The sequence below is a fragment of the Mastomys coucha genome, unplaced genomic scaffold (genome assembly GCF_008632895.1).
Source record: "Mastomys coucha isolate ucsf_1 unplaced genomic scaffold, UCSF_Mcou_1 pScaffold8, whole genome shotgun sequence".
In the NCBI taxonomy this organism is placed as follows: Eukaryota; Metazoa; Chordata; class Mammalia; order Rodentia; family Muridae; genus Mastomys; species Mastomys coucha.
Window position 1 is genome coordinate 57524703 of NW_022196914.1, and position 19225 is coordinate 57543927.

The 19225-nt window shown below is 41.9% G+C and overlaps 2 protein-coding genes and 1 pseudogene across 8 annotated transcripts in view; all 3 read left to right on the forward strand.

Annotated features, from left to right (window-relative positions):
* Positions 1-2544, forward strand: part of Ankrd31 (ankyrin repeat domain 31) — a 207245-nt gene extending 204701 nt beyond the window's left edge. For all 7 annotated transcript variants that reach the window (XM_031360124.1, XM_031360123.1, XM_031360125.1 and 4 more), the window contains one exon: positions 2443-2544. The gene's annotated coding sequence lies outside the window, so the exon portion shown is untranslated. The remainder of the gene's footprint in view (positions 1-2442) is intronic.
* Positions 2444-6884, forward strand: Gcnt4 (glucosaminyl (N-acetyl) transferase 4). Its single transcript, XM_031360132.1, has one exon. It carries the CDS (start codon positions 2444-2446, stop codon positions 3848-3850), a length of 1407 nt encoding a protein of 468 aa, XP_031215992.1. The 3' UTR covers positions 3851-6884.
* An 8883-nt stretch (positions 6885-15767) lies between these two features.
* LOC116083303 lies at positions 15768-16357 on the forward strand (annotated as a pseudogene).
* The last annotated feature ends 2868 nt before the right edge of the window (positions 16358-19225 follow it).

Sequence of the window (19225 nt, forward strand, 5' to 3'; positions counted from 1 at the left end):
GCAGCTTGGAAGGAGGCCAACATCCCTGTTTAGGAATTGGCAGAAACTCAGTAAAATCAGAGGGCATGCCACACACCCCCTCCTTTCCGTTCATTTTTATTTTTTATTTTTTTTTAGTTCGACTTTTGGCAAACTCCTTCCTTGTTCTTTGTAAATTTTATGCAACATGCTTTGATTATATTCACCTCTGTCCCCCTTTCCTGGCCACCCAACTTTGTGCCTTCCCTGGCATTGAGATGCTTTTAGCTAGAGGACAGTGCTTGGGATCGGAGTGTTTTTATTTTGTCTTGGGACAGGGTACTAATACTGGAAGGTACTTCTGTCAAATCAAACACTGCCCCCAGCCAGACAAGCTTTCCTCCTAAAAGATCCTTGGGGAGCAGGACAGACATTCAGAGAGCCAGGACAGACCTGGGCTGTCCCAGAGCCTCCCCTTTTGTCTTTTGAAACTCACCTTTGTCTCTCCCCAGAATAAGTGGGGAGCAGGGGGGTCACAGCCAGTTCCAGGGGGCTTCTCCCAGCACCTCCTCTGGGACTGGCCTGTTTGGGGCAGCTAGTCCTGGCTTCCTGATAGCTCAGACTCTCCAAGGCCAGGGCTGGAATCATGAAGGGAAGGGACAGGATGCTGAGGTCCTGGCAAGGAGCTGAGCTGGCCCTTCTCTCTCTATGTGAACGTGACGATGGTAATTAGGTTAGCCTTTGTTGGTCTCCTTAAACATCTTCCCACTACAACAGGAACAGATAACTGATGTCAGTTAAGATCCCTGACCTGACCTATAAAGTGTGCTTGAAGTCGACTGCTCTCTTCCCTTGATTTATCACAGTGCCTCAGTACACGTGTGCTCAGGCTTCTGATCCTGCAGCATGGCGCCCTTGGCCTGTGCTGCCTGCCAAATTCCATTCCCTGAGACCACATCTCAGCCTTCCCTCTGTAGCTACCTGGGCTCCCTTTCTCAGCTCACCACCATCTCCTCCGTACTCACCCAGGCCACTGGGATTTGCAGTCCCACGTTCGTGTTGCTGACACCTTTGTCGGCGGCCATCGCCTTTCACCCAAGCTTGAATGGTGGCCTTTCCAGATCCCTGGCAGATATTTCCATGTGGAATCCTGAAGGCACTCAAGCTCATGCGGTCAGGACTGGGCCTCTCTTCTCTCCTGCTGTCTGCTTTCAGTCTCCACAGACCACCCACTTAGAAAGCAGTGAGAGTTCTCTAACGGTTCATTCATTCTCACACACCAGTTAACAGGTCAGGTCATACGTAAACATGCCTCCCATCTGTCCGGCCTTCCCACTCCACTGCCAGGTGCAGACCCCACCTTTGTTAAATGGCAGCCCCAGCTCAGGGGTCTTGGTACACTATTGGCTCTTAGCTTTTGCTCTTCCAAACCCAGAATGAGTCTTGGCCACTGAGGCTCAGGGCCAAGGTTTCCGCCTCTTGCTTCAAAGCTGTGGAAAACAGACTCTCCCACAGTCAAAGCCATACACTGTACCAAGGACATTTTTGTAACTCTACTCTGGATGAGTGAGTGCTGGACTTTTCCTAGTCTGAAGGCCATTTTGCTAATTCTTGTGAGAAAATGGGGACTAACAAAGAAAGAAATAAGACTTTTTGCAATTTTTACAACCTGTGCATCTTACTATCTGTGTGCTGCTGTTTCTGAAATGGGGTTCTCCGGACGGCTCCTAGCAGACTTCAGGCCTCCGTCTGATAACCATCTGAAGCTAAATAAAGTTACATGATTTGGGGGGGGGGGGCCTCAAGTGAGTCAGTACATTTCTAAGGACCTCTTGATCACCTAGTTCTCTTAACTTCTGCCCAAGCCACAGTAATTGTCCCTCGCATACACTAAGACTAATACAGACTGCAAGTGACACTTTGTGTAGCCTGCCTTCTGTGTCTGTGGGTTACCTGTCTGCAAATTCAGCAAAACTCTCATTTGAAAAACCTGAAAAAGAAACTTCTAGCAAGTTCCTAGAAACAAAACTTGAATTTTCCCTGCCCCAGGCGCTATAAAGAAATCCATGCGGACAAGTGTTATGCGAGTACTACAGTAGTATTATAAATTACCTAGAAACAGAAGGGGTAGATAGGACATGATATATAGGTTATATGCAAATATTAAGCCATTTTATGTCAGGAACTTAGGCATTTGTGGGTGTTGGTCATCCCCTGGAACAACTGTGAATTTCATCTTCTGTGCTTGATAACATCTCTCAAAATGAGCTAACATTAGTTAATGCTGACTATCACAAGGTTCCACGGCTTACTGTTTTATTCCATTATTTCTGGATTTGTTCAAGGGCTTTACTTCCTTTATCTTTGCATTCAGCACTCTGTGGGATGTGCAGTAGGTAGTACCCAGTAAACTTTGGATAAACTGAATTGATTTTTCTCTTTGTATCAGGTAATTAACAATTACTATCCCTCTCTCCTCTACAGAATGAAGATATTCAGATGTTGCTTTAAATACACTCTGCAGCAGAAACTCTTCATCCTCTTCTTAACATTATGGCTCTTCTCCTTGTTAAAACTCCTAAATGTGGGCAGGCTCCTCTTCCCTCCAAGAGACATTTACTTGGTTGAGTACTCCCTAAGTACCTCCCCATTTGTAAGGAACAGGTTCCCCGAGACGGAGGATGCAGCCAGGGATGAAGTTAACTGCTCGGGGATCTATGAGCAGGAACCTTTAGAAATTGGCAAGAGTCTGGAAATCAGAAGACGGAACATTATCGACTTGGAGGATGGGGATGTCGTGTCGATGACAAGTGACTGTGACGTTTATCAGACCCTAAGACAGTACCATGAAAAGCTTGTTTCAAGAGAGGAGGAGGACTTCCCGATAGCCTATTCACTGGTCGTCCACAAAGATGCCATTATGGTTGAACGGTTAATCCGAGCTATTTACAACCAGCACAATCTTTACTGTATCCATTATGACCTGAAGTCACCGGACACGTTCAAAGCTGCCATGAACAACCTAGCTAAGTGCTTCCCCAATATTTTCATTGCTTCCAAATTAGAGGCTGTGGAGTATGCCCACATATCCAGGCTCCAGGCTGATTGGAATTGCTTATCAGACCTCCTCAAGTCTTCCGTTCAATGGAAGTATGTCATCAACCTATGTGGGCAAGACTTTCCCCTAAAGTCAAATTTTGAATTAGTGACAGAGCTGAAAAAACTCCAAGGAAGTAATATGTTAGAGACAGTGAGACCTCCCAGTGGTAAGATGGAGAGATTCACCTATCATCATGAGCTCAGACAGGTGCCTTATGAATATATGAAGCTTCCGGTGAAGACAAACATCTCCAAGGGGGCACCCCCTCATAACATTGAGATATTTGTGGGCAGTGCCTACTTTGTTTTAAGTCAAGCATTTGTTAAATATATTTTCAACAGCTCCCTTGTTGAAGACTTTTTTGCCTGGTCTAAAGACACATACTCTCCTGATGAGCACTTTTGGGCCACCTTAATCCGGATACCAGGAATACCGGGAGGAATTTCCAGATCATCCCAGGACGTGTCTGACCTACAGAGTAAGACCCGCCTGGTCAAATGGAACTATTATGAAGGCTTTTTCTACCCCAACTGCACTGGCTCTCACCTTCGAAGTGTGTGTATTTTCGGAGCTGCAGAATTACGGTGGCTCATAAAGGAAGGGCATTGGTTTGCTAATAAGTTTGATTCTAAAGTAGACCCTGTCTTGATTAAATGTCTGGCAGAAAAGCTTGAAGAGCAACAGAGAAAGTTGATTGCTCTGTCTTCAGAGAAGTTCATTACAGAGGGAAACTCCAAAGCCACACATCATAAGATGACTACAGCTCTGAGGGTGTCTGATACAAAGAGTTAAGTGAGAGGGAGTTATGCGCCCATACCTTGCCCAACAGCATCTGAACTTAATAATGTCCAAGGTTGAAATTTCTACAGATTTCCATGCCTGGGCTTTGAGCCCACAGTTGGCTGGTGTTTAAGTGCTGGATTCGCTTGTTGTCCTGCTAAGTCAGAGATGTTAAATGTTCAGTGTTCACATTTGTTGAACACCTATTTGTTGCACCAGGCACTTTATCCAAAGACACGCCTGAGTTAAATCTGAGTTGCAATGGCTTGTGCCCTCAGGAAGCAGTGTTTACCCTCCTAGTGTGGCAACTGTCGAGTTTCTTATTTCCATGTGACGAGGGTGCTACTGAAGACGGCATTGGGATGTGTGCTAATCGTACAAGCCACCCTCTCTGAAGAGCACGAGAGTGTGAAGCCAGCCCTTCCCTTTTCTCAGTTTAACATGTTTGAATCGTTAGAATATTAAGAGGAGAGATTCCACTACCTCAGAGAAGCTCAAAGAATTGTCCGATCGCCTGCTTGCCAAAGTATAATTTACCTTTTGGTGCCTCACTTTTGTGATTCAGAGCAGAGAGAGTGCTGCTGGTATGATGTGTACAGGGTATAGTTGTCTAAGAAGGCAGAGGGGGCCCTGCGGGGGCACTAGGACAGGTAGTGCCGGGGAGGAACATGGGCTCCACGCGGCTTTGCATTTCTTATACGATGGTATCATGAACGACTCTCTTTTATTCACTTGTTTCTTTAAAACACAGGTACTGATAAACATAAAACTGAGAACTAGTTCAAAATGTTGTAGACCAGAACCCCAGGCCTATGCCTGTCATTTCATAAGGTAACAGAGATATGACTATCTATCCTTGCTAACTGGACACTTCTGACAGGGTTCATAGTTCTGTTCTGTGTGTAACCTCCAAGTCAGTAAGCTTTCTTAGAAGGATGTTGTGAAATATGACAGCTTTCTCAGTTATTGTGGTCACTTACTCATTTTCCTTTTTAAAACAAAACAGAATTGAAATTAAAAATAATTAACACTCCGAATTAGTACAGCTTTTTTCTCAACCAAGCACCAAAGGGAATATTATTACCCTTATTTTACAAATGCCCTTATTTTATACACTTAGAATCACTTTACATGCACACACATACACATGCACACATACACACATGCTCACACATGTGTGCACACACACACACATGTGGATGGGGGAGGGGTGGGGGTACACTGAGACTGAATGTATGGTGTATTGTGCTGCTGAGTCATAGCTTGAGAACAGGCCGCAACATTACACCAGTCTCTGTGGAGAGTGAGACACATGTAAAAATTCCTTGTGTTTTGATATCAGCCCCAATAACTACTTAATTATGTAATAATTGAGGCCAAAATCAGATTGTTTGAAAGACTGGAGTATATAAATATTTTACATTTCAGTACTCTGCACGCGCCACGCTCTCGGCGTATTTAATGGTTGGTAGCACTAACTGCCCTGTGGCCCCATTTTTGCACCATTTCTTTATCTTTAACTCACCTTGCACCTCTTTTGATGCCTTTTCCAGGACCCTTTGGATGTTTTTGTTCCCTGGAAAAGGGCTGTTACCAAGTCTCTATCCTTAGATGATAAGTTATAGAGGGTTTGGTGCGTGGCTCAGCAGTTTAAGAAAATGTGCTGCTCTTGTGGAAGATGCAAGTTCTGTTCCCAGCATTCACACCAGGTGGCTCCCAGCTGCCTGTAACTCCAGCTGTAGGGAACCCAGTGCCGCCTTCTGGCCTCCAGTGGCACCTACTCCCATCAGTGTATACACACACACACACACACACACACACACACACACACACACACACACAAACACACGAATGCACTCGCACACACAGGCTTTCACACACACACATGTATTCCATGTTTTGGAGGTGTTGAGCCTCACAGAGAAGCTGCCCAGGTCTATCAGTGGGTGAGACCTAAAGAAACCATCCTATCGGTCTCCATGGGCTTCTGTTCTCTGTACACTGAGCATGTGAATGCATATTGTGGTTTCCTCGGAAGCTTGCATGAGATTCAAGGGAAATGTCACCTGAAGGGGAGACAAAATTTGAGCTATCAGATTGGTGACAGTATAAGATAAGCACAGGTCCCAAGTCCATTGTGAGAATTAAAGACGAGCCTTTGAAACACAGCAAGAGGCCACAGTCACAGGGAAGGCTCTGCCACCAGATTCAGGTCTAAGAAAAAGCCCTGTCACAGCATTTGGAGTTTCTTCTACAGCCAATAGCGTGTTAGCATACTGGTTGAATGGTTTAGATGAGGAGTGAGGATTAGAGAAACTTTGATAACTATGCATGGTCAAACTCACAAGGACTTCAGTGATCAAGTAGAATGTGAGGGCTGCATGCAGGTAGCAGGTACTTGGTCCTCCGTCTGTCTGCAGAGAAAGGCCCCTGTTCTCTGTTTGTTAGGAATTGTCTCAAGTTGCTGCATACTGCCCTGCTAGTTTCAAGTGGACAATGGGCAGACCAAGTGGCATGCCTTCCTTCCCCCATGGGCACATTTCTCTGGACTCAGAAATGTGAGCTGCTCGTATTTCAGGGAGCTTGCCAAAGCACTGGCTCTTGCCTTGGGAATCCTGCAGGGTCCCTGCTAGTCTTCAGAATTGATTCTGGCAAAAAACGTTTGCTATGAGCCCTTCCCAAGTTTCAGAATGTACAACACTGTTTTATAATTGTTTTTTGTATAGTATTTATTGAATTAAATCCTAATTTACTTAAAGGTGAGAGTTTACGAATTATATGTGAATATTAGAAGAAAAATGAAAGCTGTCAAAATATATTATGTGAGCAATCTACTGTACCATAGACACTGTATCAAAAAGCCAGTATTGCTATTTTCTCTTTTGATTATTTTGAATAATAAAATTCATTGAAAGATAAAAGATTTTAGGGTTAGAAAGATGTCTTAGCATTTTAAGAGTACTGGCCACTCTTCTGGAGGAGCCAAGTTCAATTCCCAGAATCCTTATGGCAGCTCATAACAATCCGTAACTCCAGTTCAAGGAAATTTGGTGTCTTTCCTCTTCTGGCCTCTGCAGGCACAGGCATACACATGGTAGATGGCCATGCTTGCAGGTAAAACATACACATAAAATAAGTTGAAAGTTAAAACTGTCTCTTGGCTTCCAGAATGTGAATGTATATGGACTTAAGTATTTCATGTGAAATGAGTGTATTAAGTATATTCAATGTTTCTGTCGATGGTATAATGTTTTCCTTTGTCACTCTCTATGGCTCCTTTACCATGTTGTCCTTGTCCCTTACCAATTTAGTAACACATTTCCCAAGTGTGGGTTTAAATAGTGATTTATTGTTTAAATTATGTTAGTTTCCTGACATTGCAAAATAAAATATGCTACTCAAATCAAACTCCTTAGACTTATGAGCTTTCCTGTCTCTGGGTGTGTTGGGTCTGTCTCCCCAGAGTTCTTTTTGTTTGTAGCAGTGGCCTAAGAGAGTCCATTTCACTGGAGTGTGAAAGAATCATAGTGCCTTGCTCTCATAGAGTATAGACATGGAAATGGAACTCAGGACACAGGACTAGAACTCCAGACATGGGACAGGAACTTATTTGATAAAGTTTCAGAGTCCTCTGGGACTGACCTGTGGCCAATCTTTCCCTTGATCTCTCTTCCAAGATTATCTATGTTTCTAAGATTATCTTGTTTGCCTGATAGCTTTCTGGAAGTTCCCAAGAGAGTTCTCTACTTTTAATCCCTTTAATCCTTGGAAAATGTTTTTATTTTCTCTCTTGGAAGAGTTCTTTGTTGAAAGGTCATATGGAAGTAGGCCTGGGCACCTACTGGAAACCCCCAGGCTTTACCTTGTCTAATGCTGTAGTAATAATACACCTGCCTTATCTGCAGATATATATGTGTGTATCCTGTACATAGATCAGGAACCTTTTCAACAAGTAAGGCCATTTTAGGAATCATCAACATAATAGGAATTAGCACTTTGCTGCCCCTAACGGTGTGTCTGGCTCTTGCCAAATTGAGCCATGGTGGCCATCAGAACTCCAGGAAACCTGGGGTGTGTTTGGTCGTGGGTGGGTCGAGGATCATATGACAGCCCTAAATTCAGAGTAGTGGTGCACACCTATATTCTCAGCACTCAGAAGGTAGGAGCAGGAGGATTGCAAGTTTCCATGGCCAGCCCGGCCACTGTGTAGGTAAGACCTTATCTCAAATACACAAAAAGCGCTGTAGATTGGTCTCGTATGGGAAGCTCCATACATTTTTGTTCTCTTTGCTGCCCATAAATCCACATCCATTAAGAATATTATAGTTTCCTGACCCCAGCTATGAGGAAAACCTGACACAAAAGAATGGAAAAATAACTGTAAAATTTCCCACATGGTTAGAAGATAGTCTTATGTTCTACATAATCCCTTGACCTTTTCTTCAGAGATGTGACCAAAGTGGTGGCCCAGGTTGACACTTGGGAACCTCAGAAAGGCCACTGACAACCTTAGCCCTGCAGCATTCCAACTTCAGCAAAGATGCCTTTCTGAGAGAGCCTCAAAATGAATGGTGCAGAAGAGAAGCTGGAGAGTAGGCCTGAGTCCATGTGTGCTGTTGCCATAGCAACTGTGTGTGTGTGATGTGTGTGTGTGTGTGTGTGTGTGTGTGTGTGTGTGTGTGTGTGTATGTAACTTAAACATGAACAACTTATGACCGGAATGCCAACATGCTGGTAAAATCACTAGTTCTCCGAAAGCTCTTCTAATCTGACGCTTGAACATAAGCACTTTTGATGTCTCTTCCCACTTCCCACGTATTGACAGCACCTAGCCACGTGGCTTTATGGTCTTTATGGCTGTATAATGGCTATAACATAATTCAGAGGCTCGCTGTTATCATGGGTTATTTAGACTGTAAACCACCCTCCTTTTTTTTGCTGTCATAGATAACAGCATTGTGAACAGCTTTGTAAATATAACTTCCCCTTTTTAATTATTACTTCCTGATTACTAATTTCTAAGAGTTAAAGTACAATCCTGGAAAGAATGGATTTTTTTAATTGGTTGCTTTTCACATATTACAAATCACCATGTCTGGAAGCTACATAGTACGCTTGGTCGATGTATGTCAACTATAGTCTCTGATCTGTGAAATAGAGTGCCAATTTGGTTATTCTGATAAATGGCTATTTTGTTCCTCAAAATAATCAAAGACATTTGTCTAAAGTAGGGTTGTAGATTTCATCTGAAAACCCAAAGACAGTATTTTAATGCATAGTTAATAAAGAGCTGTTTTGGAATACTGCTCTCAAAGGTTTAACATTGATAACTGACTCCTTTCTAAAAAAGACCTAGCAGTGTATCCAACATATGACCTCACGTGTTTATAAGTGACAATATCATATATCCATGGTAAAAGACAACATTCTTGCAGCTACTGGTTCCATTCTCCCTGACTTCCTAGTCTTAGTCTAAATAACCATGTCACCAATGTGTAAGTCCTGGCCCTCCTTTTCACGAGGGGTGGCAAACGTGATTAAGCCAGTGGTTCCCAACCTTCCTAATGCTGAGACTCTTGAGAACAGTTCTTCATGTTGTGGTGACCCCCAACCATAAAATTATTTTAGTTGCTACTTCATGACTGTAAGTTTGCTATTGTTATGAGTTGTAATGTAGGTATCTGTGTTGTCTGATAGTCTTAGGTAACCCCTGAGAAAGGGTCATTTGACTGTCATATGGGTTGTGACCCATGGGTTGAGAACCACTGGTTTAAGCAGAAGTCACTGAGCATCTAAGAGTGTTTAGAAGGTGGTGCCCACAGCTCTTTCCCCCCTCCCTCCCTGAATTTCTCTCTGTGTGCAATGTTTGCATTAGCTGGAATCTCATTAGTTATTTAAAACCATGAACATGGATTCTCATTGGAGAACCAGCCTGAAACCCCAGAATTAACAAGATGGAAGCAGGAAGATCAGGAGTCCAAGGCTCTCCCAGGTATGGAGCAAGTTCAAGGCCAGCCTAGGCTACATGAAACCCTATCTCAACAGCAACGAAAAGCAAAAAATAGAAACTGTGAACATGGAAGTTTTATGGCAGGACAGAGTAAAAAGATGATATTAGAATTAAGCATTGCTGGCAAAGTGTGTCACATTTAGGTTCCGGCTACCTTGTTACCATTTTGTTCCTCAGACCCACAGTGAATTTCCACAATGAGAAAGATGTCATTCATATATATATATATATATATATATATATATATATATATATATATATATATATATGTAGCATCTGGCCAGGCAGTGGTGGTGCCAGCCTTTAATGAACCTAGGCCTTGCATTTGTTAGACAAACATTCTATGGCTAAGCTGTATCTCCAGCCCCAGTTCTGAGATTGTTTTTCCAAAGCTAAGCCATATCATACACTGGCATGCTTAGCACAACAATAACCACATTTTAAAATCCTCTATTATTTCCACTGACGACTTCTGCTGCTGGCTCTCATCAGGGTGCAATGAAAGCATGTGAGAGTTATGTCACCATTTGCCTTTAGTGAGCTGACCTTCGTCAGTGTCAAAAGGACGGAAGTGGAACATGACCAGGCAAAGGATTGGTATGGAAATCTGTGCTCTGCAACCCTGTAGACCACCATATAGGACTTGGGGGTGGGGCTCGGAGCAAAGGCCAAATTGCAGAGACTTGATTTTGAGTCATAGTTTGCAGTTTAGCCAGTCTGGGTGGACAAAAGACAATGCAAATAGCTAGGGTGACCGAGTGTCTAAGAGTTGGCTGCAGATGGTTCTTTGACATTCTTGCTGTGAGAGTAGTGGAAAACAAAAACCAAACAAAACGTCTTCCAGATGTCTTATGAAGGATGGCTTAGCCCAGGAAGCTGCCTCTCCTCTAAAGCAAACATTCACAGCCAATGCAATTGGAACCTTTTATTGGAAAATGTAGCAAAGCGCTGATCATCTATCAGAAATCAGGAAGGTTTTTGACACAGAGTCCCATGGCTACTGGGGTCAGTGGCAAGAGTCACATTGAACAGGGGGGTCCTGGGATAGGGCACCAAACTTTTTGTCTGAATTCCAAACAGAAAATCTTCTCTGGGTCAAAAGAAAAAAATCATCAGAACAAAAGCCAATCTCCATATCCATGTATGTAATGTGGCATCTACATAAATGAGAATGGTATGGTCCTGGCGACCTATGCAGACGCTGCAAACTGCCCTTCTGCTGGATGCTGTAGCAGCTTTCTTCATCTCACATGCTGTTGGATTGACCTCTTCAAAGGAAGGCTTTGTCTTTGAATGAACAGTAGCCAACTGCTCCTGTCCATGCTAGCCAGCCCTTAGCGCTGAGCACACATGAGTACGTGAAATCATCTTGCCATAGAAACAGGGGAAAAGAAAGCAATGTAATGTATAGAACCCTAAATTCAAAATAGGGAAAGAAATGTCAACAGTACCAACCAGTAGGTGTCACCTCCTAGGGAACAGAGGGCAGTAAAGGCCAATTTATGTTTAGATAATATGGTGCTGATATGGGTATCCAGCATGGACCAAGATGGCTAACCCTGAACACCCAGGGGACTATGTGTCAGTACAAAATGGCTGACACTGGGTGTACTATATATTCATATACACTGTACATCAGTAATGAATACCTTTCTTTTTTTGTTGATTTAAGTTTTATTGCATTATGATGAGAAAAGATACATGATTTCAATTTATCTGAATTTGTTAACATTTAAAAACATTTTAAGTATATAAAATTAAATCACATTCTTGTTTCCCTTTTGTACCCCAATTCCTCTGAGACCCCCCTTCAATACCTTTTTTGTCAAATTCTTTAAAATTTATAAAATGTTATAACAATAAAAATGAGTATTATAAAAGTTGTTTGACATAAAACAACAATCAATTTAACAGTCTTATGTAGATGCTTGTCTACAGCAATACTGAAAATACATACATTTTTCTCCATATAAATTTTAAATAACCCCAAATATATTAACTGTATATTTTAAAATAATACATCACTACTAGTATTTTCTTAAATGAACATAAATATATAAGGTCTTTTTGTTTGTTTGTTTGTTTGTTTTGTATTTAGTAGAGCTTAAAATCTGACTCTTGCTGTGGTACAAGCCCAAAATTAGAACAATTTTTAGACATTGAATTCATTGTAATAAGACTGTACTTCAATGACCCTCACATCACTAAAGGATTTTACCTCCATCGTAGCTAAACTGAGAGTTGACAGTTCTGCTGGGCCAAGAAATGAATTGTAGGCACGATTTTTGGATACAGACTTTCTGCTATGGTCAAAGCTATTTGACTTGAGTGGGTGACTTTATTCTCAGCCCACAGAAGACAGGTTACATTCATTTGAGAAATGGTGAGTGTATTAAGATGGTCTATCCATAAAGTCATTCACCAACTGTTTCAATGAACAATGGTTCTGCTTGGAGGGTGGCACAGATATTAGGTGTGTGGGTAAGAATCTTTCATTAGCTGTGATAATTTGGAAAAGCATTCATCTCAGAGAAAGAGTAACTTATAAAGTCCTCTTCTTCAAACTTGATACAATAGTTACAAAAGTCAAGCAAAACATTCAGTCTCACTCTTTGTTGTTCTCTTACAATCCACTCCCAATTTAATTGTCTACATTTCTTTTGGCTGTATAAATACTTTTGAAATATGTAAGCTGTTCTGAAAACCATAGTATTGTGTAAAAACATGAAATAAACAATACTACTAATAGAGAGGATGAGATAGCAGAAGCAAGATCTCAAGACCATTATATTGTATACAGTAAGACACTGTCACATACAAACAAGCTGAAAGTATATATAGATTGTACAGTTTTGGACCTATTTCTCCAATTACCAAATTAGAGAGATCATTGGATAACAATCAACAAATTTCTAATTCCTCATATTTTTGGATTTCAATCGATTAGGATATGTTGGTAATATTAATTTTCATATTAAGATATTAAGAAGCTGGGCGGTGGTGGCACACGCCTTTAATCCCAGCACTTGGGAGACAAAGGCAGGCAGATTTCTGAGTTCGAGGCCAGCCTGGTCTATAGAGTAAGTTCCAGGACAGCCAGGGTTACACAGAGAAACCCTGTCTCAAAAGAAAAAAAAAAAAAAAGATATTAAGAAAAAGTAATTGTTAACTTCCTGTTGTTTTTGTTGTAAGAGGTAGAATTAGGTTTGTGTGGATTTGTTGAAATTAATTTCTTGCTTCTTCTAGAGTGTAGTTTTGCTCCTTATGTTGGTATTTCCCATCTATTATCCTTTGTAGGGCTGGATTTGTGGAAAGATATTGTGTCAATTTTGTTTTGTCATGGAATATCTTGTTTTCCCCGTCTATGGTAATTGAGAGTTTTGCTGGGTATAGTAGCTTGGGCTGGCATTTGTGTACTCGTAGGGTCTGTATGACATCTGCCCAGGATCCTCTAGCTTTCATAATCTCTGGTGAGAAGTCTGGTGTAATTCTGATAGGCCTGCCTTTATATGTTACTTGACCTTTTTCCCTTACTGCTTTTAAAATTCTTTCTTTGTTTAGTGCTTTTGGTGTTTTTATTATTATGTGACGGGAGGAATTTCTTTTCTGGTTCAGTCTATTTGGAGTTCTATAGGCTTCTTGTATGTTCATGGGCATCTCTTTCTTTAGGTTAGGGAAGTTTTCTTCTATAATTTTGTTGAAGATATTTACTGGCCCATTACATTGGGAGTCTTCACTTTCTTCTATACCTATTATCCTTAGGTTTGGTCTTCTCAGTGTGTCCTGGATTTCCTGGATGTTTTGGGTTAGGAGCTTTATGCTTTTTGCATTTTTTGACTGTTGTGTCAATGTTTTCTATGATGTCTTCTGCCCCTGAGATTCTCTCTACTATCTCTTGTATTCTGTTGGTGATGCTTGCATCTATGACTCCTGATTTCTTTCCTAGATTTTGTGTGGCCAGGGTTGTCCCTCTTTCTGATTTCTTTATTGTTTCTATTTCCATTTTTAGATTCTGGATGGTTTTGCTCATTTCCTTCACCTGTTTGATTGTGTTTTCCTGTAGCTCTTTAAGGGATTTTTCTGTTTCCTCTTGAAGGGCTTCTACCTGTTTACCTGTGTTCTCTTGTATTTCTTTGAGGGTGCTATTTATGTCTTTCTTAAAGTCCTGTACCATCATCATGAGACGTGATTTTATATCTGAATCTTGCTTTTCCGGTGTAATGGTGTGTCCAGGACTTGCTATGGTGGAAGAATTGTGTTCTGATGATGCCAAGTAACCTTGGTTTGTGTTGTTTATTTTCTGATGCTTGCCTCCCACCCCCGCCATCTGGTTATCTCTAGTGCTACCTGCCCTTGCTAAATCTGACTGGATCCAGTTCTTCCTGTGATCTTGGGTATGTCAGAATCCCCCAGAATCAGGCTGTCTCTGCGATCCTGTGATCCTGGGCTTGTTAGAGCGCCTGGGAGTAGAGCTCCCTCTGGGTGTTGTGGGATTGACTGTGGAGCTTGTGCCCAAGGTCTGCTCAGGGCACTGGCCAGCCCAGACAGACCTGAAGCAACCCGAGTCACTGGGCTGGCAGAGTTCCTGTGTGCCTGGTCCCACTGGTCCCAGTTACTCCCAGTGTTGGGACAGATGCTATGTCTTCCTCACCTCTGATCCTAGGCGTGTTAGAGTGCCTGGAAGTGGAGCTTCCTTTGGGTGTTGTGGGACTGGCCTAATGAATACTTTTCTGAGGCCTGGGGCCCTTGGCCTTCACCTTTGCCAACTTGCCTATGCATGTATGTCTTTCTGTGGCCCTGTGTGTCTATATCAGGTGTTCTGGCTTGTATCTGGGTACTTTCCTGTGTCTGCCTGCCTCTCACTCTCTGTGATGGCTTCAACCCAGCATGGATAATATCTCATCTGCCTGGGGCTCCTCGAATTCTCTTCAACCTCCTAGCCTCCCACAACCTTTCCCAGTGCCTCCTTTCCTGGCACTGGCACTTGAACTTTACACCATTTCACATGACCCATGCCTACTTGCTGGGATATTTAGGTCCCTTCCTGGTTTCGCCCAATGACTCCCTATACAACTACATATTTTTACATCAAAACACTCATACAAAGACATTTTTAGTAACAAGCAAGCCCATGAACATAACTCCTGTGTGCTAGGTTAGTATAACTCTGTAATAAAGTAATGGGTTTTTATGAATATTTGGGGTTTTTTTGTTTTTTTGTTTTTGTTTTTGTTTTTTGAGATAGGGTTTCTCTGCATAGCTCTGGCTGTCCTGGAACTCACTCTGTAAACCAGGCTGGCCTCGAACTCAGAGATCCACCTGCCTCTGCCTCCCAAGTGCTGGGATTAAAGGCGTGCGCCACCACCGCCCGGCTGGTTTTTATGAATATTACAAATAAAAATATTTACATTTTATTTTTATACATAATAGTGAAAACTGTCCTATAAATCCAGGTATGTCTTTATTATGGTCTAGGTTGTGGTGTCACCTCATAAAACATGGTCATGAAAAATCAGTGCACACTCTTCAAAAGATATATATATATATGTATATATATATACATATATATATATATATGCTATGTATCAGTAATGAATACTTTTCTATGTACACATAGGTGCATAGAACTGGGAATCCCTTGCTTTCAGGCCTTGGAAGGTAAACAAAATCTCTGAACAAATTTTAAAAGATGAAAATTATAGAAAGGTGTGCTGTTCACACCTTTAATCCCAGCACTGGGGAGGCAGAGACAGGTGGATCTCTGTGAATTTGAGACCAGCCTCTACAGAGTGAGTTTCAGGACAGCCAGGACTGTTACACAGAAAAACCCTGTCTCAGAAAAACAAAACTAAAACAAAATAAAAGAAAGAAAGAAGAAAGAAAAAGTTGTAGAAAGGTGTAAACTACACAGCCTCCTGTATGCATAACATTAGAATAAAACACGTTTGTGAAGGAAAAAGAGAAATAATTCTGTATAACAATGAAAAACTGAATAGATGGGTAAGCAGCGGCACCAGACCCAAGCTGGCAGCCAGCAGGAGGCTGATAAAGGAGCTTGAAGAGATCCGCAAATGTGGAATGAAAAACTTCCATAACATCCTGGTTGGTGGAGCTAATTTATTGACTTGGAAAGGGCTTATTATTCCTGACAACCCTCTATATGATAAGGGAGCCTTCAGAATTAAAATCAACTTTCCAGCACAGTATCTATCCATTCAAACCACCCAAGATCACATTTAAAACAAAGATCTACCACCCTAACATCCATGAGAAGGGGCAGGTCTGTCTGCCAATAATTAGTGCTGAAAATTAGAAGCCAGCCACCAAGCCTGACCAAGTAATCTAGTCCCTCATAGCACTGGTGAATGACCTCCAGCCTGAGCACGCACTCAAGGCTGACCTAGCTGAAGAATACTCTAAGGACCATTAAAAAAAAAATCTGGAAGAATGCTGAAGAGTTTACAAAGGAATATGGGAAAAGCAAGCTGTGGACTAAAAATCTGCCATGAGTGATTCAAGCAAGTTTGAGCAGAGACCCCAGCAGTGCATTCAGATACCCCGCAAAGCAAGACTCTGGAAATTGACACGTGCTACCAACTAGTGTCCACTTGTGGCAGTTACTAATGTTCTACATTTTTCTTAATTAAAAGTGGTCTAGGTAACCTGTAAAGAAGGATATTCTTAAAAAATAAAGAAGGAGAGAGAGAGAGAGAGAGAGAAAAGGAAAAGAAAGAGAAAGAAAAAGAAAAAGAAAAACTGAATAGACTCAATTGTCAAAACTACTAAATATATGTTGCTTGGCATAATCAGGAATTCCCTCATAGGAAATAGATGCGCAATCCACTAAAGCCTCTCTGCATATTAAACCAGCCCCCACTGGTAATAATCATGATCTTCTTGCATGGCTTTCTGTTTAAACAGGTGTCAAAAGGGATCTGTTTATGTTTAACATTCAATAATGAGTTCACGTGGCAATTCTATCTCACACATATCCCAAACCTACATGCAACATCAACAATGTCAACTCCTATGAGTCCAGAGCTCAAAGCCTTGGTAGATATTGGAGGATATTTGGTGACAAACAAAGCTTAGATTCTCTGCTAAAAACAAAAAACAAATAACAATAAAAAAAACTGGTCTACAAAAACAACTTCCGGTCCATCGAGCTTAAAATATATAAATAAATGAGACTGTACAATGAGAAGAGGCTCGTGGTGTGAGAACCACCCTCATTCTCAGAAAGGTACAAAAAAGTGGAAAGCTGCAGGCATCAAGCATAGTCTGCCTAAGAGAGGCATGTGTGCGGCAGGCGGAGGTGGAACGCTGGGGCTGCCTAAGCCCCAGATGCTGGACATGGAGCTGTGTGCGCACTGGGTGCTTACCCTGCTGGGGTTTGGGTCTTTCTTTGTGTGGCAGTTTAAATAAGAACACCCCTCGTGGGTTAAATATTTGAATATTTGGCCCCCAGTTGATTGAAATGTTTTTGAAAGAATTAAGAGGTGTGGACATCTTGGGGGAATGTGTCACTGGAGACAGATTTTGAGATTTAGAAAGACTGATGCGTCATGGTTATAGATCACGCTGTGACCCCTCAGCTCTCTCTTTGCGCCACCATCATGAACTCAACTCTCTGGCACTATAAACCAAATAGACAGTCTCTCTCTCTCTCTCTCTCTCTCTCTCTCTCTCTCTCTCTCTCTCTCTCTCTCTCTCTTTTTTTCCGAGACAGGGTTTCTCTGTATAGCCCTGGCTGTCCAAGAACTCACTCTGTAGACCAGGCTGTCCTCAAACTCAGAAATCCATCTGCCTCTGCCTCCTAAGTGCTGGGATTAAAGCCGTGTGCCTCTACCACGCAGCGAGAATTGACTTTAGGACCTCTGCTCCGGTCATCGGCCCGCTCACCCCGGCTCAAAGATTTATTTTATTACTATATTATGATACATAAGTACACTGTAGCTGACTTCAGATACACCAGAAGAGGGCATCAGATTTCATTATGGGTGGTTGTGAGCCACCATGTGGTTGCTGGGATTTGAACTCAGGACCTTCTGAGATCAGTCAGTGTTCTTACCCTCTGAACCATCTCACTAGCCCACAGGTGGGAATCTTAACAAAAACCACATCCAAGTGAGCGCCACGCTAGGGAGCTTGGTGACTTGGTCTGCAGTGTGCAAACAAGCCTACCTCCTCCCTCATATATCCAGTCTTACTCAGCAGTAATTACAATATGATCTGCAAAACTGTAGATGCTCTGCATATCCATAGAGTCTATATTTGTCCATTAGGCATCTACCACCACAGGGCCAACATAACGGGCAAAACAGTTTCCAGTTCCCCTAGAAACCAGTTTCTCAAATGCTATAGTACGCCTAGTATGCTCTGTGTTCAATCCCCTATACAAAAGAAAACAGAAGGAAAAAAAAAGTCTCCAAACCTAGCGGGAAATCTCCTTGACCATTGGAAACCTGCTCTCCTGGGGGATGCTGGGATGCTAATCCCTCCCTACCTCTCTTTGCTCACTTCCTGTTCACTAGATGAGGAGCTCTGATCTACCGCGAACTCCGCACCAGGATTTGTCACAGGCCAAGAAACAGCAAGGCCATTTCATAATGGATTGGAATCTCTCCTTATAAGTTGATTATTTTATTTTATTATATATTATAGTAATTATATATAATATATTATGTATTATAGTAAGTATATATAATATATTATGTATTATAGTAAGTATATATAATTTATAATATATTATATTAATATATATTTATCATGGCATTTTATTATAGTAATGGAATGCTGACTAACACACATATCATGCCTTCTTGTCTAACCTACACTAAACCACATATGGCCAGGTACTGGGCAACCAATCCCAACTCACTTCCCCTGTCGGCCTTGACATTTTTACGATGGATGTTGGGGGAGAGACAGAATTTTGCTATGTAGTCCAGTGACCTTGAACTCACTGTATAATTCAGGAGTTTTAAAACTCAGATTCTTGTGCCTGCATCTCCTGAGGGATAGGATGATGGGTGTACAGTGCCACACTGGGATCTTGCCTTCCCTGTGTGGCCCAGAGTGACATAGTGACATAGTATCCCTCTCCCTTCTGGATCTTTTTTTTTTTTTTTTTTTTTTTTTTTTTTTTTTTTTTTTTTTTTTTGGCTTTTTGAGACAGGGTTTCTCTGTATATCCCTGGCTGTCCTGGAACTCACTCTGTAGACCAGGCTGGCCTCCAACTCAGAAATCTGCCTGTCTCTGCCTCCCAAGTGCTGGGATTAAAGGCATGCGCCACCACCCGGCTCCTTTCTGGATCTTAAGTAATATATGTTCTCCAGTGGAGTGATATGAGCTTCTCCATATGTCTTTCAGTGACC

Bases quoted from the DNA above. Each gene is read 5' to 3' on its own strand.
- Gcnt4 (XM_031360132.1), top strand. From the start codon at position 2,444: ATGAAGATATTCAGATGTTGCTTTAAATACACTCTGCAGCAGAAACTC.